The sequence below is a fragment of the Propithecus coquereli genome, unplaced genomic scaffold (assembly GCF_000956105.1).
Source record: "Propithecus coquereli isolate 6110/MARCELLA unplaced genomic scaffold, Pcoq_1.0 Scaffold573, whole genome shotgun sequence".
In the NCBI taxonomy this organism is placed as follows: Eukaryota; Metazoa; Chordata; class Mammalia; order Primates; family Indriidae; genus Propithecus; species Propithecus coquereli.
Genome location: NW_012151652.1, coordinates 390,694 through 412,395, shown reverse-complemented (window position 1 = coordinate 412,395; position 21,702 = coordinate 390,694). Strand labels below are relative to the sequence as shown.

At 41.5% G+C, this 21,702-nt stretch overlaps 1 protein-coding gene across 1 annotated transcript in view; it reads right to left on the bottom strand.

The window, feature by feature from the left end:
* The window catches only part of IQCH (IQ motif containing H), a 242,877-nt gene that overhangs the window by 78,719 nt on the left and 142,456 nt on the right, over positions 1-21,702 (bottom strand). The window contains exons 10-11 of the mRNA XM_012658125.1: positions 19,122-19,394; positions 14,112-14,303 (exon numbers count right to left, since the gene is read on the bottom strand). Coding sequence (XP_012513579.1) covers positions 14,112-14,303; positions 19,122-19,394 — 465 coding nt within the window. The remainder of the gene's footprint in view (positions 1-14,111; positions 14,304-19,121; positions 19,395-21,702) is intronic.

Below are 21,702 nucleotides of genomic sequence, written 5' to 3'. Positions count from 1 at the left end.
CTGGTCTTCCCTGTGAATGACCCGATCCCCCAAAGCCCTGCGCCTACATCGTAAACACGCCTGGGAAAGGCGCGGCTCTGGCAACCCGGCCCCCTCTCTGTCCTTTCTGTCCTCCCCATCCGTCTGTCTCTCGGTTTCGTACTTGCTTCAGCGAAAACCGCTCTGCCCTGCCGAGGAAGACCACCGTCCCTGATTCATGAAGTGCCCCGAGCCGGGACGGTGACACACGGCTTTAGCCTCCCGCTGCACGGGCAAGGAAGCCTCGCAGCCCAGGCCCTCGCCCAGGGACGTGGGGAGTTCTTTCCGTTCTGCTTTGGGTGAAGGGGCCTTTCCTGCCCCGCTTCTGAGGAGTATGAAACCAGCTACCCAGTTAAATGCTGTGACCATTCACATCAAGACAGTCTAAGAGAAATCGTTCATTCGTTCATCCGTACATCAAAAGATTACAGTGTCAGGCCTTTTAAGTAATTGTGCTAGAAAAGCAGTGTTGATGTATTTCACGGGGTTTTTTCGGTGCAGGGGGAGAGCTGGAGGGGAGGCGGTGAAGGAGCCTGGCCACCTGACCTTGAAACTAGAGCTCCTTCCACTCCAGGACCAAGTCCAAAGTCCTCGGCGTGACAGAAGATGAAGGCCCTCCGGGATGTGGCCTCTGGCTCCTGATGTAGCCTCACTTCTGCCCTCGCCAGCTCCCAGCGTCCCCTTAAACCGCCTTCCCCTCCCCTCCTCCTTCTTCCTCCCTTGCTGACTCCTCCTCATCCTTTCTGAGCTAGTTCCAGGAAGCTTTCTGTGCCACCCCCGTGGCTGTCCTCTCCCCTGTTCTCTGGCTCCTGTGGGGTTCCCTGATGGCGCGGACACTGGCCCTGAGGTCAGTGTCCCCAGGCCCAGCACAGGGAGCACTGCAGGTCTGTGGAATGACTCATGCTGGTGGCAACCACAGGCCGTGGTTCTGAAGGTGCAAAACCAGGGAGAACGTGAAACCTCTCGACAGGCTCCCTCCTTGCTGCCCAGGGACCACCCAGCGGGATGGCCGCTTAAGAGCCACCGATTCTTCCTCGGTGGGCTTCATGGGATTCCCTGCTTCTGAGGGGCATCAGGAAGATAAATGAGGTGACATTTACGAAGTGTCACCTCAGAAGCAACACGCTATGGGAGGGCCAATAACTCACAAGGCTGCCGCTCGTGCGTGGCATCTGGACACTGCCAGGCTGCCGCCACCGCCTCTGCGGCCAGAGCCAGCCATTCTGCCTTGACACCGAGTGTCTTCACTGCGCACAAAGCCACAGCGAGGGGGAAGATTTCCTGGAGGAAAGCGTGCGGCGGGGATCTGGAGGATGAATCGCGCCCATCGTGAGAAGTACACAGCTGAAGGCACTGGCGGGGTGACGTTCAGCAGGGCATGCTGGGCACGCGGAGGCGGCTCGGGGCCATGATTGACTCGCCAAGCAAAAGGCGTGGCGAGGAATAGTGGGGGGTGGGAGGGGAGGGGTATTAACTATTTAATTTATTTCTTTATTTTGAAAGTGTCTGATAGAAAATATAAGGATTATACTAAGAATGGCCTTAGTACCAACGAAAGAAAATGGTACCCCTACCCTGTACCAAAAAAAAAAAAAAGGAATACAGGACCGGCATACATTAAGGACAGCAAAATGACATTCTGTGTTAAGAGCTTCATTTTATTTTATTCCCCCCTAAACAGCCCTCAACAGCGCAGTCTCTGCTGGGACCCAGCACCTGCCTGTGAACTGGTGGGTTAGGCCAGAGCTCAGATCCAAGACCAAAGGACCCACCACAGCCGCGGTGTGACAAGCCAAGAACACGCTCTTCTTTAGAAGCAACAAGGTCTCAGTGGCCACAAGGCATCTACCAGTGTCAGATGCAAATTTTCGGTTTGGGGAGGAATTTCCGTTCTCTAGAGTTTATCATTTTGCATAGTTCAAACATAATTAGCACAGCTTTAAGGGCAGATGCTTGTAAGGGAAGGTCTGTAGCTACTCGGGTTTGTTCAGTTCAGAACAAACTTAAGTACACACACACACAGCCACGCCAAACAAACCCTCTCATTCACATGAATCATTAGGGCAATATCTGTAAGATATTTTCTCTTGTTTGTCACAGGTTCACATGCACGAGCTCATTTGGTCCTTGCAGCAACACTCTGAGGTAGGCAAGCGCAATGTTATTTCCTTTGCTTTACAGATGAGAAGCACTTAGAATGAAGAGGCTTGCGTAAGATCACTTGGTGAGTTGTCAGGTTCTGTTATTGGGTGATTTTCAACAAATGATTGAAGACAGAAAATAACAGAGTTGGGGCACCATCGCTAGCTTGCTTTCTTCCTCACCCTCGGAAGGTGCGTATGAATGTCTGTTGCAAGCCAGCAACAGCGGTGCACTTCTCCGTCTTACAAACTTGTGAAATGAGCAGTTACAAGTTCCGTTTCAGTGAGTGACACCAAGGCGACAGACGACCAAGTCAGTGTTTGAGCCACATGGAGCAGATCGTTGAGAGAAATGACTCGGGGTGTGAAGAGGAAAACATATGCCTTGTGAGTGATAAACAAGTGGTCGAAAAATACACTTCACTTTTGGAAAAAAGTGTCAGAATTCCAGATCTTCATTCCATCATGATTGCCCTCGCTCTGGGAATGCACGTTAGCTGCTGGCTTTTGTGGAGCTGATTGCTCCAGGTAAGTCCCATCAGGAGAAACCCCAGCCCCGTCTCCGCCATGGCACAGGCCTGTCTGCACCCACGTCTACCCTTCAGAGTGCAGCGACAGTAGGCATGACCTGGCAAGGTTCCAAGACATCTGCAGAAGGCAGAAGGCCTCCCCCAGCCTGACCAATGCATCCTGGAGATTCTTGCCTATCAGGCATGGACCTTGCCTCTTGTGCTCTCTCTTTTTCCACCAAGAAAAGCATAAATTTGAAGGAAGAGATATTTGACTGAAGGAAATTCAGGCTATCTCAGGGGAAGCCACTAGCATATCCAGTTTAACCTTGTCCTCAATGATGAAAGCTACTTCGAACTCCAGAGACTTAGCTTTTCTAACCAAGCAAATTCCAAGTGTGCCTCTGAGTGTGTGTGTGTGTGTGTGTGTGTGTGTGTTGTGCGTGTGTTGGGGAGGTTGGGAGAAGAAGAAGGAAGACAAATTAGAACACTCTCAGTATCAATCCCACCAAAGTTCATATTTTATTTTAGCAGCTTCTTTGCTGACTCTGCAATAGTAAATTAAACAAAACAGCTTTTTGGCTAATCACCTCCAGTCTCCCATATCAGGTATCGATGGTGTTCAAAAGAAAACCAAGGGACCTGGCTAGATGGTTTAGCTACCTAGATGCTTCTGATATCCCTAAGTGGAGGACTGGCGAGTCGCATAAGGTCACAAGGGCAAGACAGTGAGTCGGAAGACTACGCAATACTGTCATTGTTGGAAAGGGCCATGTGGACCACCCAGGACAAACGGCTCACGTAAGAGGAGAGGGAACAGGGGCTTCTAGAGTCACGCAGGGAGAGTGTGGGTGAATGTGCCCCATGACCCCACCCCCGCCACTGCCTCTTTCAGAGTGTGACGTGTGGAGCACCAGGAAAGGTGCTCAGTATTTGGGTCAGTTAGTGGCTCAGAGATGGAGAGAGAAAAGGATGGATTCCAAATTTGAGGATGAATTTAGAAGGGCTGCTTTGCTGTGCGCAGGATAAATTTGAGTCACTTTTTGGGTACAAGGATAGCTCTCACTTATTGAAAGCTTACCATGTGGCAGGCATATGCTGGGGTTTTACGTTTATTACCCCACAGCCATTCTCTGAGGTAGGTAGCACCATCCCCTCTTCATGTTATATGTCTGGGAACTGGGATTCAAACCGGTTGCTACCAGTGTGCCATGGTGCAATAGAATCTGTGCCAGTAACTGCCATCGAGGCATAAAAGGTCAATCTGGGTTGGATTAGATCATCCACAGCTCATGCTAATCCTATGCTGTCAAGTTCATGAAAAAGAGCGGACATCTGTTGTTGGCTGCCCAGCACTATGTCCCCTCTTTCAGAGAAATGATACCCAAACTTCTTTCAGAAACTGTGCCTACCCCATTCTTAGCTTTGTAGGTTGATGGCAAATGACTGCCCCACTCAGCTCTAGGGGTGGACCACTGACCACGAAAGCCCCATCCTGGCCACAGTGGCACATGGCCCATTCAGGACAATCAAATTTAGGAAGCCTTCCTGGGGTCCTCTGAGAGAGCAGCTTTATGCTCTTCTGAGACTGCTACCCAGGTGAGATGTTCTTTCTTCCTATTGCCTTGACCAAGGGCAAACTCTAGGAGCCACTGGCAGCCACTGTGCAACCCTGAGGACAGCCAGCCTTATAGTGGAGCTGACAGGGTGTAGAGGAAAGGTGGAAAGTAACTGAGTCCTCAGTGACATCGTCGAGACACTGGATTAAGCCTTGTCTGAAAGCCAGACCAATCTCCGGGTTTTCAGTTAGCTGAGATAATAAATTCTCTTTATTTTTAAAGCCAGTTTGAGTTGAGTTTCCTGTTTCCTGTTACTTGAAGCTTAAAACACTTTAAACTGATACAAATTGCTGGGCCAAACTATGTACCCACCATTCGCGATGAGCGTTTTAAGCCAGCAAATGCTCTGATCACCCCACGTGCTGGTTACTCTAATTCCGCCATCAGTAGTGAAGTTTTCTCTCCTTCCTTTCCATTAAGATTATTAAAAATAGTCCCTCTTTAGGGTGCAAAAATATGCTGAGAGAATGAAGAAAAAATGAAAATGTCTTCAGCAAGTCATAAACAACTTCCCACACCTACTTAAAGTTTAAGGACTGCTTTAATACTCCATGTTTAATTGTTAATTGAGAATTGAAAAATCAGAAATGCCAACTTTGCCTTCGATGAGATGGAAAATTATGCTGCCGTAGAAGGTAACATAATGTAAAACAGCCAACATTACCAAGGCACACAAATGTTTTTGGTATGTAAAATTGCTTTGTAAAATATTTGCTCCATCTGCTGAAAGCGGCAAAGACAATTTTCCCTTGATAGCTAATGGCCCATTTCGGCTGTGTGGCAAGTGATTCGCTGCGGTGGCGGCTCTCATTAAACAGAATGGTGAAAATGCGGTATATAATTCCATACTTATGTAGCATTATCTACTCGCGGCTTCTCGAGGAGTCTGTCCCTCATTATCTGGGCCTCCACCTTGCACCAACATGCAGGCCTAGCAGTTGATTTGACTCAAGAAGCATTTTGTCCAACTGAGGCACATATGTCGTGCCTCCATTCCAAAGCTCAGCACAACTGCTTTGCCCCCGACCACAAACACTAGAAAGGTTCATTCCCTTTCAACTTTCCAGCACTTAAACTGCTGTTTCTTTTTTCCCCTCACCACAGGGGCTCGTGGTTTTCTTTCTAGGCTCACCCCATCTCGTGCTGCATGCTGGGGGTTTCAATAGATAAAGATTAAATGCTTCTCAAAATGCTTAATCGAACTTTGCACATACACAAAAGCAGGAAAATTTTTCCCCAGGACAAAACTGCCATCATCAAAGCCCCGACAAACACTGTCCTTGGTTCCTGGCATACGTGGGGGTCTGTGATCTCTTTCAAAGAGTTGTTTACTCCCTGAATGACTTCAACATCTGCTAAAGGAACAATTAAAAGTAAATAATCCAGGGTGGTTTAAAAAAAGAAGAATATGTTCATGTGTTGGGAACGATATTAAAAAGTAGTTACAGCAGCAAATGGCTGGTGTTTTAAAAATATTTTTTAACGTTGGAAATGGTTTAAAAGGAAATTGTATTAAAATATAAGAATGACATCAAGTAAATACATGTGACTGTTTTAAAGATTATGCAATATTTTAAAGCAGAAACCATGCAGTTTTGAAATCAACCATAAATGAAAGTAGCCATAATTATTATTACTGGTAATAGGTTTCTTTCTATCTAGAGAGATATCGCTGGTTGAGAAAATTGCATATGCTGATGAAAGCTCTTTAATTGAAAATTAAAAACAAAAGAAAACACACGTGCCCTTTGGACTTGATTTTTTCGTTCAAGTAGTGGGGGAGAGGGGTGGGTTTGGGGAATGAAATGAGAGACTATCTGGAGAATTTACATTTTAATTTTATAGAAAAGAAATGGGCAAGCAGCAACTTTCCTTAACGGCAGCGAAGACCTGTGCTTTCTTTGATGTTTCCACTTATACAAATGTGTATACTTAAGGCAGATACAGTGGTAATATACGTTGATTGCTTTATTTCTGCAAACCATGCTCATTAAAATACCAGGATAATACATCAATGAATTCCAAAGTCAAGATTTTTACTGGATCTGGCGCAGTTTCATGGAAGTCCGAGTCTTCTCAAGGGCGTCCCTCCCTCACCAAGGGGCACCGAGGACAGACGACCAGAAGCAAATGGCGCAGTTGCCATCAGAGGAGAATAAACCTCGCTCTGAATCCGTTCCAAATGCCCACGCCTGCTCTGTGGCTTTCAGCAAAGCAGACATTTCTAAAAGAACTCCAACGGGGACTTCCTGGACGTGAAAACACTAACCAATTCTCGTTCCTCTCATCTTCTGCTTTATTCCTTCCTTCCACGCTGTTATTGCGAAAAACTGGCAGTTAAATTCAATTGATTCAAAATATTCTGGATCCATATGGCCGCCAACCCTGGAGCTGAGGCGGCGACAGCGCCTCACTGCTGTTTCCAAGCGTTTGCCGCTCCTCCAGTCCCCAGATGGCGGGAGTAGCATTTAAACCTCCTTTTCTCTGCCTTGTACAATAGACCTTGGCACCATTTCAACTGTTTACTCCGGTAATTAACAGCTCTGATACCACAACAATTACAACTCCTACACTCTCACCACAATAATGCTATGAATTAGTGAGAGCTAATGGCTGGAAGGTAGAGTGTTTCCAGACTGTGAGATCTGTGCATTTTTAGAATAAAATAAAAGGTACAAACAGCACGCTTGCAGTAGACAATGATTACCTAGTAATTAGTTTACACAAAGCTTCCTATTTAATGGCAAAACGCTGTAATTAACGTGTGACAGAAAATCAAAGGGTACTTTGTAAGCATATGAAAAATTAACACTGCAGGCCCATAGCTTTATGTACTGATTAGAAGCATATTAAATCAATAGGACACACAAACCAACAGCTTGTGTAGCTGGTTATTATGGGTCCTCGGAAGGGGTACCCCAGCTTTCACTTCGCTTGGGGAGGCAATTTTCCTTCTCCTGTCATCTTCCTCAGGCACAGAAAAGCACCTCACATTCAACCCTGGCAGCTTCATGAAAATAACCACTGAACTGGAAGAAAACATTCTAAGTCATTCTCAGAGATAAGGAAAAATATGTAAATGATTAAGACTTTCCAATGATTGTGGTGACGTGCTGCTACACTAATTAGAAAATACACCAACTGGAACCAGAAAATAAAGCGACCAAGTCTCAATCTTTCGGTCAGAATAATCTGGACTTTATCAAGCCTCTTTATTCAATATGGAGAAAGTTCAGATAAATGGAATTGTTTTCTATTTTTTAATGGTAAGAAACAAGGCTGCTATCAAGGTTTGTTTGTTTTAAAGGCATTGTCTGAGTAAGTCACAGGTAGGAACAACTGAATCAACAGTCTGAATCTTCAACGGCCACGATCCTACGTAACGATAATTGATGTATACCGCAATCTTCTGGACGCCTGCGAGATCCTAAAGGACCTTCTAAATCACTAAAGAAAGATTAAATTGTTTGTGCTTGTTCGATAATTACCTGTATGTTGTTGCAATACAATTTTATGGTAATATTAATAATAATAACAGGTAGCATTTTTTTGAAATCTTGTTATGCGCTAAACATATTGCTGGCAAATTCACAGGATTATCTCATTTAATTCTCACCACCTCCCCAAGAGACAGGTATTTATATCCCTATTTACAGATGAAGAAAATGGAGACTTGGAGAGCTGAAGAAACTGCCTGTGGTTATCCCCTAGCAAGCATGGGAGCCTAACCTAGATGTGCCTGGCCTACGGAACCCCATGAAGCCAAACTACCTCTTAGTTACCCTGAATGCTCACTGAGTAGTGGAATGCTCAACTATTCAGACTAGCCTATTCCAATACTCATTCTGCTTAAAAGGGAGTTTACTATGTCAACCTGGAACAGGAAGCCTAAAAAAAAAAAAAAGAAAATGAAAACAAACAGAATATTTGGTTGCTTATGCAAAAAACAGGGCTTTAAATGCTCACTATACTTTTAATGCTACATCTGATCGTGAAGGTAGGCTACTCAAAGAATTGAGAATTTACAGACTCACTAAAATGATCACGATAGTATATTAAATTGAGACAGGCATTGAAATCTGTCGCCCCATGAATAATCAAAGTGTGATATCTAGAATTCTCTCTCATCACCCAGGTATGTGAGGCAATGGGGTTGGCAAGAGCTGAATCTTAGAAACTCCCCAAGCAGGGTTCCTCCTCTACAGCTCGGAGGTGTGTGAACTGCTGGCCCCTCCACTCCTAAGTCTGCTGCCTCGTGGGAAAGGCCAGCAGCTCCACTGTCACCCAGGAGGGGAAAGAAATTTGAGAGCAGTGGCCACTGTGTTCCAGGCACATTTGTGATTCCCACAAGTGTCTGTGGAAAGCGGAAAACTGCCACAAGGGCAGTACATGGCACAGGTCACAAAGGCAAGGACCTAGGGGAGAGTACTTCTCCAGGATTTTCAAAGAAGAGGGTCTTTTCTAAATGGATTCGGCTCAGTGTGGCAAAAGCCCTGGGCTGAGAGGAGTAAGATGTGGGTTCGAAGCCAGGCACAATCCTTTATTAGCCAGCATCGGTTTCCCCATCTGTAAACGGAATAACAATACCTCAAGTTGGTGTGGAAGTAGATGAGTAAACACCTCAGTGTTTTTCTGAGATTGAATGAGACAATTCACGTGATGTGCTTAGCACAAAGCCTGGCACTCAATAGGTATTCTACAATGATATTAATTATTATTACATTAAGAAATACAAAGAAATGTCAAGACTTTAACTGTGTATTCATGGATCTACAAAATGCTTAATCTCCTGTGTAGGCCAGTATTCTGGCAACTACTAAACATGTAAAGGTAATCTAAGAAGTCAAGATTTTAAGATATAAAAATAACTATGAAAAACAAATGAATGAATAATCATTTATGTAGTTTAATGATTAGGCAAAATGATACCGTAGATTTTTTTTTAACCTAGAAAACCTACTAGAATTTTTTTTTTTTTTTGAGACAGAGTCTCACTCTACTGCCCTGAGTAGAGTGCCGTGGCATCAGCTTAGCTCACAGCAACCTCAAACTCCTGGGCTCAAGCGATCCTTCTGCCTCAGCCTCCCGAGTAGCTGGGACTACAGGTATGTGCCACCATGCCCGACTAATTTTTTCTATATATATTTAGTTGTCTATCTAATTTCCTTCTATTTTTAGTAGAGACGGGGTCTTGCTCTTGCTCAGGCTGGTCTCAAACTCCTGAGCTCAAAGGATCCGCCCACCTCGGCCTCCCAGAGTGCTAGGATTACAGGCGTGAGCTACCGCGCCCGGCCCCTACTAGAATTTTTAAATACAAAGATGTTATGTTTTTGCTATAAAATACAAATAATAAATAAGGACATAAAAAAAGAATATCCTTTACTAGCAATTAAATAATAGCAACCATTAGATATATTTTTATATCTAAAATAAAAGTGCAAACAGTTCATAATATCCAGTGTTGGTAAGGTTATAATAAGACTAGTACACTTATTTTCTGCTAGTTGTTTGGAAATTGGTACTATCTCCTTAGAAATACAACATGTAACAAGAGCCATAAAATATTCTACTCCTGGGTCATTCTCCTATAGAAATAATTCAACAGAAGCAAAAAGAGGTACATGCCAAAACCCAAAATAAAAACAGATATTTCCTCTCTCCTTCCTTTGCCCTCACCAAGAAAAGAAAGCTGGAAACAACCTAAATTTCTAACTTATTTGAGCAGTGTAATATTTTTGGAATGGATCAGTATGAAGGAATATTATACAGCCATCAAATGTGAAGACTATGTATAAACATGGAGAATGTTTAAGATCTGATGGTTAACTAACATATACACTATTATTGTAGATATGAGAAATAAATACTGCATATTTGGAAATACACAAAAATGAAAACAACTATGTTTGGGGAAAGTGATTATGCACTTATTTGGTTAAATATTTCTTTAATCCTCTTATGTTATTTTTTAAATTTTCTAAAAATTATGTGGTTATAAGGCAACGGCTCTTTGGGATCACCTAATAAACACCTAATAGATTCTATACAAGACCCCAAGCTCAGCCCTCCTACAATGGCTCCTGTGACCAGTTACAAGGCATTCAGGATGGATGGAAGTCTTCTCAGTGGACATGGATGTAGAGAGTTCTAAGGTATGAATTGGTTGATGGTTCTCTTTTGTAATAGTGTATTTTGTTTGCTGACTTAGCTCTACAAGGAGACAAAACAACAACTGTGGTTTATTCTACCTTTTCCAGGCTTAGGTCCCTCGAATTAGTGTTTTTTCCCCCTCAGGTGATCCCTGAATTAATATCAAATGTCTAACAAAGTAAACCAAAGTACAAGTAAAGGGAAAACTGCTCTTGCAAAGGCTAAGATAGCAATATTTAATAGTAACATTCAAGAGCCAGTCATTAAGTGATAAAATAGTGATGCCAAGACCTCCAAATCCCAGACTCTCCAGGGTAACAGAGGGACAAACAAGGGCTGCACAGAGAAACCCTAAACTAACTTAGCTCTTTACACAGAGGAACTGCTCTATAAAGATCTTCTCTTGCATCACCAGTAGCATCACCAGTAGTGTCACCGGCATCACCAGTAGCATCACTGTCACTAACCCAATGTCCCAGGAATTGAGGAAGGGAAGATTTACCCTTTAAAAACAAGAAAAGGCTGGGTGTGGTGACTCACACCTGTAACCCCAGCACTTTGGGAGGCCAAGGCGGAGGGATCACTTGAAGCCAGGAGTTAGAGACCACCCTGAGGCAATAGTGAGACCCGGTCTCTACAAAAAGAGTAAAAATATTAGCCGGGCATGGTGGCCTGTGCCTGTAGTCCTAGCCAGGCATGGTGGTGTGTGCCTTAGTCCCAGATCCTAAAGCAGTAGGATCGTTTGAGCCCAGGAGTTCTAGGCTGCAGTGAGCTATAATTGCACCACTGTACTCTAGCGTGGGTGACAGGGTGAGACCCTGTCTTTAAAAAAAAAAAAAAGCCACAATAACGACTGGTACCACAGTAAATGTCTACCTGTATCTCCCTACACTGTCTTAGGTGAATGTGCCCAGGAAGGCTGCTTCCCTACAAGTGTGCCTTCCTTTGTTTGAGCCTTTATTCCGACTAAATGAAAATAAATACCCCCAACTGGGGAATGGGGAGTTCGGAGTGTGTGCAAGTGTGTGGATTCATTAAACCTTAACAAGCATTGAATACTTAAGTGGATGAGCTTACTGGAACCTGTTTGGGAAAGTAGGTTTTGCTAGCTGGTAGGATGAAGAGAATAGGCTTGGTACCAAGCCACCCAGAAAAAATGAAAGAGAGTTGCACTCATTTCATTGGCCAACGCACAGCATTCTGCTTTTCCTAAAATCACCTACACGTCTTTACTGATTTTTTAAAATATGACTATAGCTTTTCAGCATCTATTGACTCCATGACTTTGTTTTAAATCTCCACCGCAACTAGCCAAATAACTCTGGTTCTAAATTAGAGAGATGGAAAAAGAGATGCTCTTTATATTAGACATTGGAGTCTACATCTAAAACCAATATCTGCATAAGAGGTAAGAGAATCTCAAAACAGTTCAAACTCCCATAAACAGCACTGTTTTTAATCTGTTGCCTCCAACACACCAATGAGAAAAATCATGGTATCGTGTCATAAACTGCTATGCAAATGATGCTATTTGTAAGTATTAACATAATTTAGTGCTTACAGTCATATTCTCATTTCTAATAATTCTCCCAGAATGGAGTCTTTCTCTGGACTCTTAGCCTGCAGGATAGTCTTTCATCAAGAAGCTGAAATTTTTAATAACCTGCCAGCATATGTTTTGTATGTAGCAGGCTAGGCTTGATGATACAACATCTTCATTATCAAAAGAAACAGGTCTACAAACTGTAATAGGACATTAAAACATGCCTGTGCTTATAAAGTAATGCTTTGATGTCTAAGTGTGCACCATTACCATGGTCTTCTGCAACAAAGGAAAATTCTAATCTTAAATTTGCAATAGCTACACTCAATGGAGATTGCAGTTCACCTCCACTTCGAATATGATTTCGCTTTCAAGGCAAAAGAATGTCAAGTCTCCTACGACAACAACAACAACAACAAACAAAAAAAACCTTTTCAGAACCACTTAATTTTTATTTTTGACTTCTCATCATACCATGGCTAAGCACAGCCCTCAGATTGTAAAAAGATTTCTGAATAATTATTTTTTCCTCGTTAAATTTTAAAAAATAATTTAGACAGACTATTAATTATTCAAGGATTTCACATTTAATAACATTAACGACAGTGCCAAATATATTTGGTGCCAATTTAAAATGGTATAGTTTAAAATAACTGAAATTAAATAATGTGAGACTTCTAAATATAATTCAGCCAGATGTCAGTATTTAAAACTTTTTTTAACTTAAGATATTTCAAATTTATCATTGTCTAGTATCAGAGGAATTCTTTAAAAATTATTGGTTTGAAATACTGAGGTCAGCGAACACTCTGCACACTAACATTTGTTTTTTAAATAAAAAAGTCCTACTTTTTAATGGTTTAATCTCAACAGTTTTGCTTTAAAAAGAAAACTCTATACAATGTGAAATAAAATCCAGTTCAAAAACAACATAAGGGAAATCTCTATGGGTCTCAAAATTAAATACATTTTCTTTGTTTTATTTTTTTCTAGAAGAGTAATTCATTTTGGTCTCCTTTAAATAATATGTAAAAAGCTGGCCATGACAGGGACTGCGTTTAGTCCATCTCCTGATGGAGGAGGGGAAAAAGCCCAGAATAGATCATGGGGAGAACAGTCGCATTTGTCAAAGGGAACTCTCTCTCCTCACTGTTTTCTAGATTTATTCATCATCTCACTTTCCCAAGAATAATGAGGTTTCCTCTAGTGTGCCCCTCCCTTCCTACCACTTGTGTCTTGATTCATACACTTCTATAGTGGGATGCTCAAAGCAGATGCAAATCACTTTGCACAGCCCACCGCTATGTGTGCCGGTAGGGAAGGGGCCAGTTAAGTGAATTTGCGTCTGAATTTTCCTAATCAGTTATGCTCTAACCAGTAGGAGAGCCCAAACGGAGATTTGGGATTAAGAGAAACCAGGCAAATCTAGGTCTCTGGATGCAAAGCGGGACAGCTTTTAGAATGGCAGGTTTAACTTATATATTAAACCATATAAAATTAATTATTAAGCAAATTTGGAATAGACTGACAGGTTGTACAATTCATCTCTCCACCAATGCACACGGAAAAATCTATACATGTCTACTCAAATGCTAAGACTTCTTACCCACAGCTCAGCTTTTGCTGGGACATTGTCTGGCTGGGATGCACTATTTTCTCAGCCTCTCCCAGGGACCAGCAGTTACATAAATTTCCTTGAATTGTCTTCAAAACACATGACTGCTGACAGAATGCTATTATACATTAGCTTCCAGGTGACAACCATTCACTAATAGAATTTCTATCTCATAATAAAATACAGATAGTTTGATAACACCAGATGTTAGGACCCACTTAGGGCAAGTGATGAGATTTGTAACGTTACCTGGATATGATGAAAAAATTACTTCCTAATTATCATAATCAATTCGAGGAAGTGAATAAAGACTTTTAAAGCCCAAAGAAGAAACATTTAAAATGACCTAGTCAATTCCATTCATTTGTGTATGAGGACTAAGACCCAAAAAGGCACTGCTGGCAGGTGACAGAGCTGAGTCTAGAGGAAAGTACTGTCATCTCTCAGCTGAGCCTTTTGCTCCATCTCCTAACCGTTCACAGACACTGGGGGCTGAAGTCACCGTTGAATACTCACTTGTGCCCATTTCTTCCTCCAGTCTTTGGGGCCGTATCTTTTACTCTCCTTTAGCACCCACTCGTAGCACTTTAGGTAGCAAGGAATGTCACAAAATGCAGTCCCATTTCCTCGGAACTCATAGTCCATTTTAAAGAGCCAGCGATGGATTTGCAGGTGATCGGCTATCAGCTGACTCAGCTGTTCTAGCATCTGTGGGGCCGAAGAGACAGTGATGTTAAATATAGCTAATTTCTTGGGATTCCTTTTTATTGTCTTAACTTAGTTGAGATTCTTATATGTCTTTACTTTAAATGGTCTGTTCATTCAGTTATCTTCTAGTTATTCAGACAGATTAAAGGTTTTAAGTGATGTATATATAATGTGAAGAAACCATTAACAAATGGGACCAGAGACATGTTTAAAAACATAGTCTTATTTATGAGAAATTCCAAAATTATCATTTTACTGGCTTTTGAAAACAAAAAAAAAGAATCCCTGAACATCTCTAATTGAATCTTGATACTGTTTTCTTTCTTTTTCAGAGAATTATGCATTTACTTATTGACTTTTCCACTGATTTTTTAATAGTTTCAAGACACTTTTCATAGTCTTGAAAACTTTAACTGTTTGGAACTTTGTTGAGCTTTTAAATGTTATATAAAGCATTCAATTTTTTTGTCATTAACATACATGAAATACATTTGTTTGGCTGGTCAATTGGCCAAGTTTATTATATATATGATATGAATAAGTGTATTACAGAACAAGACAGATAAAGGAGATAAAATATTCATGGAAGCAACCTTTCTGGAATACACACTTATCCTACATTTTATTCGAAACAACATTTCCTCAAGAATTGGGCTCAAACACATAGAAGTTGAAGGAACAGAATAGTAGTCCAAGCTCTAATATCAAAATAATTATGACAAAGATGATGATAACAACATCTAACATTACTGAACTCTCAGGAGGAGCCATGCCTTTGGCTCATGTAAGCTCTTTACATGAATTTTCTCATTTAATACAATAAGCTTATGAGGTAGGCACCATTATTAGTTCTATTTTATATATAAATAAGCTGAGGCTTGGCTAATTTAAATAACTTGTCCATGATCACACAGCACTGAGTGGTAGAGCAGGAATTTCACCCACTGCTTTGACTCTAAAACCCACGCTGATTGCCTCCCCGCTGTGCTGCGGGTCCCAACCTGCAGAGAGGTGGAGCAGAGGGAGCTGGAGAAAGAAGTTGCAAGAGGAGCAAGAGAAGCAACTTTCCTTACAGTCAATAAGCCATTTGGTGTGAGTTTGAATCAGATAAAAGTCTACAGCAAGATGACTTAATTATAAATAATACTGTCTTGGTAGAGCCTTGGAGAAAAATAACTCATTAGATCACAGAATGATTTTTTTGTCTTGTCTTCTCACCAAACTTTCCAGTCTATACTTCGTAGAAAGCAACAAAATAACGCCAAGCGTTCTGTCTCCTGGGCCTTCCCATGCTGTCGTTGGCTGCGTCTCCCGAATTTAAGAAAGTCTCTGCAACATTCCTATTCTCTTCTCTTCTGACGAGTTCTCTTTGCCCACCAAATGGATTTAAAAAAATTTTTTTTAACTCAAGATTTATAGTTCTGTTCAAGATTTACAGTTCTGCAGCTGTAACATTAATATTATTTTGATTAAAGGCACAATCTGCTCTCTCGAGTTGTGCCTATCCAGCAAGTCTTCCTGGGGGTGCTATACTATAGAGCAGTGTGGAAGAAACATCAAAATGGCCATACTTGGGGTCTTCGGAAACCCCATACAATGATGGGGTTTTTACTTAGGGGCAAAATGAAATTATCTTAGCAACCTAATTATCAAGTAGTTTCTGTGGATAATTTGGGTGTTTAAATGACAAGTACTCTGGCCTTCACACCATATTGTGATGAACACAGCCTAGGAAGGTTTTTCAATGTACCTTCCAAAGTTGCATCCCTCTTTCTCTAATGTATTGAGAAGATAGAGTCTATATTTAATCATATTTTGCCATATTATGATCACATTTTGCAGAAGTAGAAATGGTCTTTGGCCTGTTGAGATCAGATAAAATTCTTTTGCTAGTGTAAGGAAAGGTGTTCTGGTATAGCCTTTTTGATTGTATATTTGGAGGTTTCGACGACTAACAGAATTATTATCTGTTTCTTCCAAATCCTATTATTTGTTGCTTCTGAGAATCCTATAAATGGGCGTCTGTTGATGGATCCCCTATGGTAATGAAAAGGATCAATAGTATTGTAAAGACTGTACCACTGGAAAGAATTATGTGCTATCTTTAAGTGAAAATTGAACAGTGCTTTAAAATAGCATTGCCATTTTTGATTATTTAACCAAAACTGTCAATATTTCATATGGAGCATATGCCAGAAAGAAAACTCACAGAGTTACTTTATGTATCAAAACAGGAAATGCTCACTGTACTCATGCTAGATTTTAAAAAAACTAGTTAATCATAAACCAAATGACTTTATGTTATTTCCAAACATTTATCATTTTCTGTTTGAGTCTATCTGTTCAAAGGATGTAATAAATTTTTTAGTTGTGATTCATTTTACATTGGTAAAGGGCAGAGGTATAAAAATGACTATTGCTAACATTCAACTGATGGTCAGGAATCCTTATTAACCTAAGTTAAAATGATCACAGCTTTCTTTCACCAGGTTCAAGTTTATGATGCACATCGGTAAAAAGTCAGTGTTATCGATTCATCACCATCTGCAGATTCAAAAGGCTGACACGCTCAGATAGATTAAGTAGGGTAGTCACTATCTGGAGAAATCTCAATGGAGTATTTCAATTCTTGATGACCTCAGACATATGTTTTCCAAACAAGTGGAGTAGAACTCAGTTAAAAATTGGTTTATCGTTATACAATTTGCACATACCATAGGTCAAATAATATAGCTCAAATTTGACGTGTCTTTGTGGAAGTTTTTAGTCCTACTTCTGAATACCATCAGTAGAGGGAGATTTTAGTGTTTTAAATGTGCCTACACCTTTAACCACAATAAACATATAAAGTTCTAAAATATTTCATAGCAAAGATTGCCTGACTTCTCCTTAGTGAAGATGAAGGCAAAATTCAATATAAATATTGCACATATACAGATTGTTTAATGTAATGTGCACATGTGAAACTGTATCATTTAAAAATGTATTTCACCTGTAGTAAGTCTAACAGCCAAATATTCTACTGGGAAGCAGAGTCAAGCAATCTCCCGTGTTATCTTCAAATTCCAGTGGAAGTTAATGACAATGGAAATGACATACCAGCTCAAGAGCAGTCTCTCTGGAATTCCACTTCTAAGATGGCCTGTGCCTTTCCCAGACTGTGATATCTTTAAGAGGAACTTCCTTCATGAGCTCCCGTATTGCCCAAGAACACTCTTGTAAGACTGAAACACTTTAGGGTGATTTAACAGGCTAACAGTATCTTCAAACTAGTCTTTGCGAAGTATAATTTGTCGAAGGCCTGATTTCTGAGCTCAGTAGCTATGGGGTGCAGAGCATCATGATTGGGCGACTGAGAGTAGGAGGGGTTCCCTAAATATTGCCCCTCACAGACTGCCTCATTGTACATGGTTCTTTGGTTTCCCAAGAAGTGGGTAGAGGGGATAATTTCTGATTGGCTCAGAGCAAAGGTCAAGAGATTTACTAAAATAGAGGTTAAGAAATATTAACAGCCATTTGTCTTTTAATTTCCTTTATTATGAAAACAGATGGCAGTTAAATGGGAGAACACCTGCCAGAGCTAACTCAGAAAACATTTCTAATGACAAATATATTTCTCCAAATATTTTGGGCCCTAACTATCTGTTAGAAGAATGCATAGCCACAGATCTGGTCCAAGGTATAACCAAAAACAGTTTTATTCCTGGAGCCATTTCACTTCCCCTTTCTGGGCTCTTTTCCCTCTTCCCTTTAGGCCCCTTTCTGAGGAGCCAAAGTATTTTTTACAGAGCCAAGGATGTCTGCAGCACTCTGCAATCTGACCTGGTGGAGAGGCTCACTCCCCGGAGCTTTCCAAACCTGCTTCTTTTAGCCAAAATGGACTCTTATATTTCTTAGGCTAGCTGATACGATGATGAACTAATCCACGTTAAGGCATTAAATATTGATAGCAGATTAGTCCAAATGATACATACATTTCAACAGAGTCTTCAATGCTTAATCCAAAATGAGTAAATATTTTGGAAATTCCAGCAATTTCTGCAAGACCAACGGGAACATACTTTAAAACTGCAGTCCCGGCCAGGCGCGGTGGCTCACGCCTGTAATCCTAGCACTCTGGGAGGCCGAGGCGGGCGGATTGTTTGAGCTCGGGAGTTCGAGACCAGCCTGAGCAAGAGCGAGACCCTGTCTCTACTAAAAAAATAGAAAGAAATTGGCCAAACAACTAAAAATAGAAAAAAAAAAAAAGTTAGCCGGGCATGATGGTGCATGCTTGTAGTCCCAGCTACCTGGGAGGCTGAGGCAGGAGGATTGCTTGAGCCCAGGAGTTTGAGGTTGCTGTGAGCTAGGATGACGCCACGGCACTCTAGCCCAGGCAACACAGTGAGACCCCGTCTCAAAAAAAAAAAAAAACCTGCAGTCCCCAACCCCCCGCTGCAGTCCCCCCTGCAGACCAGTATCGTCCATGGCCTGTTAGGAACCCAGGGGCACAGCAAGGCACAGCAAGAGGTAAGCAGCTGGGCAGGCGAGGGAGTGAAGCTTTATCTGTATTTACAGCCGCTCCCCATTGCTCACCATACCCTCAACCCTCCACAGCCAGTCCGTGGAAAAATTGTCTTCCCTGAAACCAGTTCCTGGTGCCAAAAAGGTTGGCGACTGCTGCTTTAAAACACAAAGGCCTGAAGTAGATCCCCTCAAATCAACTCAAGTATTCCACATATTTTCACTGGGTAGGGCTGGCTTCAGAAGACCTAAAGTTGCGCAAGGTCAAAAGGATGTAAAATATTTGAAGAGACCTTCACTGTCCACCCCACATACCTGTTGCTGATTATAGACGTTCCCTATTCCTGGAGGGACTGGCACATTGGCACCGTCAAAGACTCGTTTACTCCCAGACTTGGTAGTATAAAGATGAGCTAGTTCAGGCTCTGAGCCCAGGATGGGTATGTCTAACATATCTGCCACAGCTAAGTCATCTCTATGGAGGAGGCCGCCGACAATGTAGGCCTCCCTTCCTTGGATGAGATTTTTTATTCTTTTCAGCGTCTTGGGACTGTACATCAGGTGAGTGGCCAGGCACATGTGATGCTTCTGGGGGAAGACGATATTATTCTTGTTAAAAGATGTCCTTTTTCTAGTCCGTACACCTAATTTATAATGTTGCACATAATAAATACATTATTAATAGCAGGCTGGGTTATGACCTATCCTGTTGTTTAGCAGTTTAAATTGATAAAAGCTGTTGGGGTGAGGTTCCATAATCGCTCACATCTTTAGTGTGTGGGAAATAGGCTCACTGGGAATAGAACTAATTACTACACATCTGTATTTATTTGATCCACGTGGAATTATCCTTCTGTCAGAAGGAAAAGAGGCTGGCGGCCTTTGGATAATAGTGATTCATCTCTGCAACACTTCTGGCATGGTTTAACACTAAAGTGTCTGGAAAATCAATACACAAAATGAAGAAAAACGCCCCACAGTATTCTTCGCTATACAGAGTCCTACTCCGGCAACTCCTTAAGTGCTTCAGTAGGAAAAAGGCCCTGGACACCTTCTCTCCGAAATTCTACCGCAGCCTGTTTCAGAGCATACGCTCTTCTACGGTGATTATCATGGTTCTAGCCGACAACTCTGAGAAGGATTCACAAATAGAAAATATTTGAAAATTCTGGTAAGACTCACATTCATTTTCCAATGACAACTTTTAAAATTTGTTTTTTGACTAGTTAGACCCAGCTCAGCAATATATGTGACTGTCTCATTCAATTAAATAGATAATTCTGGCATGTCTACTAGGGGCAGAGGACAGAGCCAGACGGGCAGCACACACCAAAACTAACAAACAACCATGTTTCTGCCTTTGAGGAGTGGGGACACAAATAAGAACAGTTAGGACATAACTGACACAAGGCGGATAAGGGCCACAAGGAGATACAGAGTGCCTCAGAGGCACGGAGAGAGAGGCAGAGGCCATACACTGATGGAGAGAGCTGAAAAGGCAAATTATGCATTCTCTTTGCACTCCAGTTTCCTAATCTGTGAAATGGGTATAATAATAGTATTCATCTCACAGGGATGTTGTGAGGATTCAGTGAGATAATGCATGTAAAGCACTTATAATAGTGCCTTGCACATAAAAAGCACTCGCTGAATGTTAGCTAGTATTGTTATTCTGAAAGAGGTTGGGGTTGAGGTGAGCTCTGAAGGATGGGTAGGATTTTATCGGGTGAAGATGGGCATGAGAAAGATGGTACCCAGGGATAGAATACAAGAACCCAAGACTGTTTCGCTTCCTCTAGAGAAGAGGGCAGCATGGTATACAGGAAAGTGCTGGAGCTTTGGAGTCAAATAGATCTGGTTTTGAATCCAGCTCTATCATTTATAAGCTACGTGAATTTGGGCAAGTGACTTAGACCCCCTGAGCCTAAGTTTCTCCATCTGTTAAATGAGAATCAAAATATCTATTTGCTGGGTTGCTCTAAGGCTTTTAATACAGGATTTTGAATGTAAAATACCTAGCATGATGCATGGCATTGAGTTGATACTCAATAAACAGTAGTGATTATTATTACAGAGAAAACTCTCTTTTTAAAATAAAGTCCTTAAAATGTCATCATGCAAGTAATATAACGTAAAAGTACCTGAGTCTTAAGGGAGTTCAAGGGATTTTATAAACTAGCGCTTACCCATCTCCCCCCCATTTTAGTGAAAAATTACTCAGTTCAGCAGAAAAATGTGGAGAAATGCTGAGTAACTGTTTCAAGGAATGTCAGGCGCATCAGTTTGCAAACGGTTGGAGACCATAGTAGCTTCTAAGAATGGAAGAAGGAGAACTGGACCGGGGCAGCCCCTGGATTTCAGTCCTGCCTGAATTTGTACCTTGCTAGGTGACTTAGAAAACTTGACCTTTCTGAGTCTCAGTTCCCCATATTCAAATGGGGGTTGGATTAGAAAAGTCTCCAAGGTCCTTATATCTCTGAAATAACTTTCCCTTTAAAACCAGAGCTCTTTTGGACTTATTGCTTAACGGGTACAGAGTTTCTTCTTGGGATGATGAAAAGTTCTGGAAATGGATAGTAGTGATAGTTGTACAATAGTGTGTATAACACTTAATGTCACTGAATTGTACACTTAAAAATGGTTAAAATGGTAAATTTTATATTATATATATTCTACCACGACAATAAAAGGCAAAAAACAGAGCTTCTCTGAGAAGATTTATATGCTTTACCCTATTGGGCCCTTCCTCCAGATTAGTTGTTCTATTCTAAGCTCCTTAGATCTATGCAATATGCCTTTTGTACCATAAGTTTAAATCCATTTTTAAAACGTCCATCTGAGAATGCAGTTCTAGGAAACACAATGTTCCATTTGACAACGGCTAGTGACAGCACCT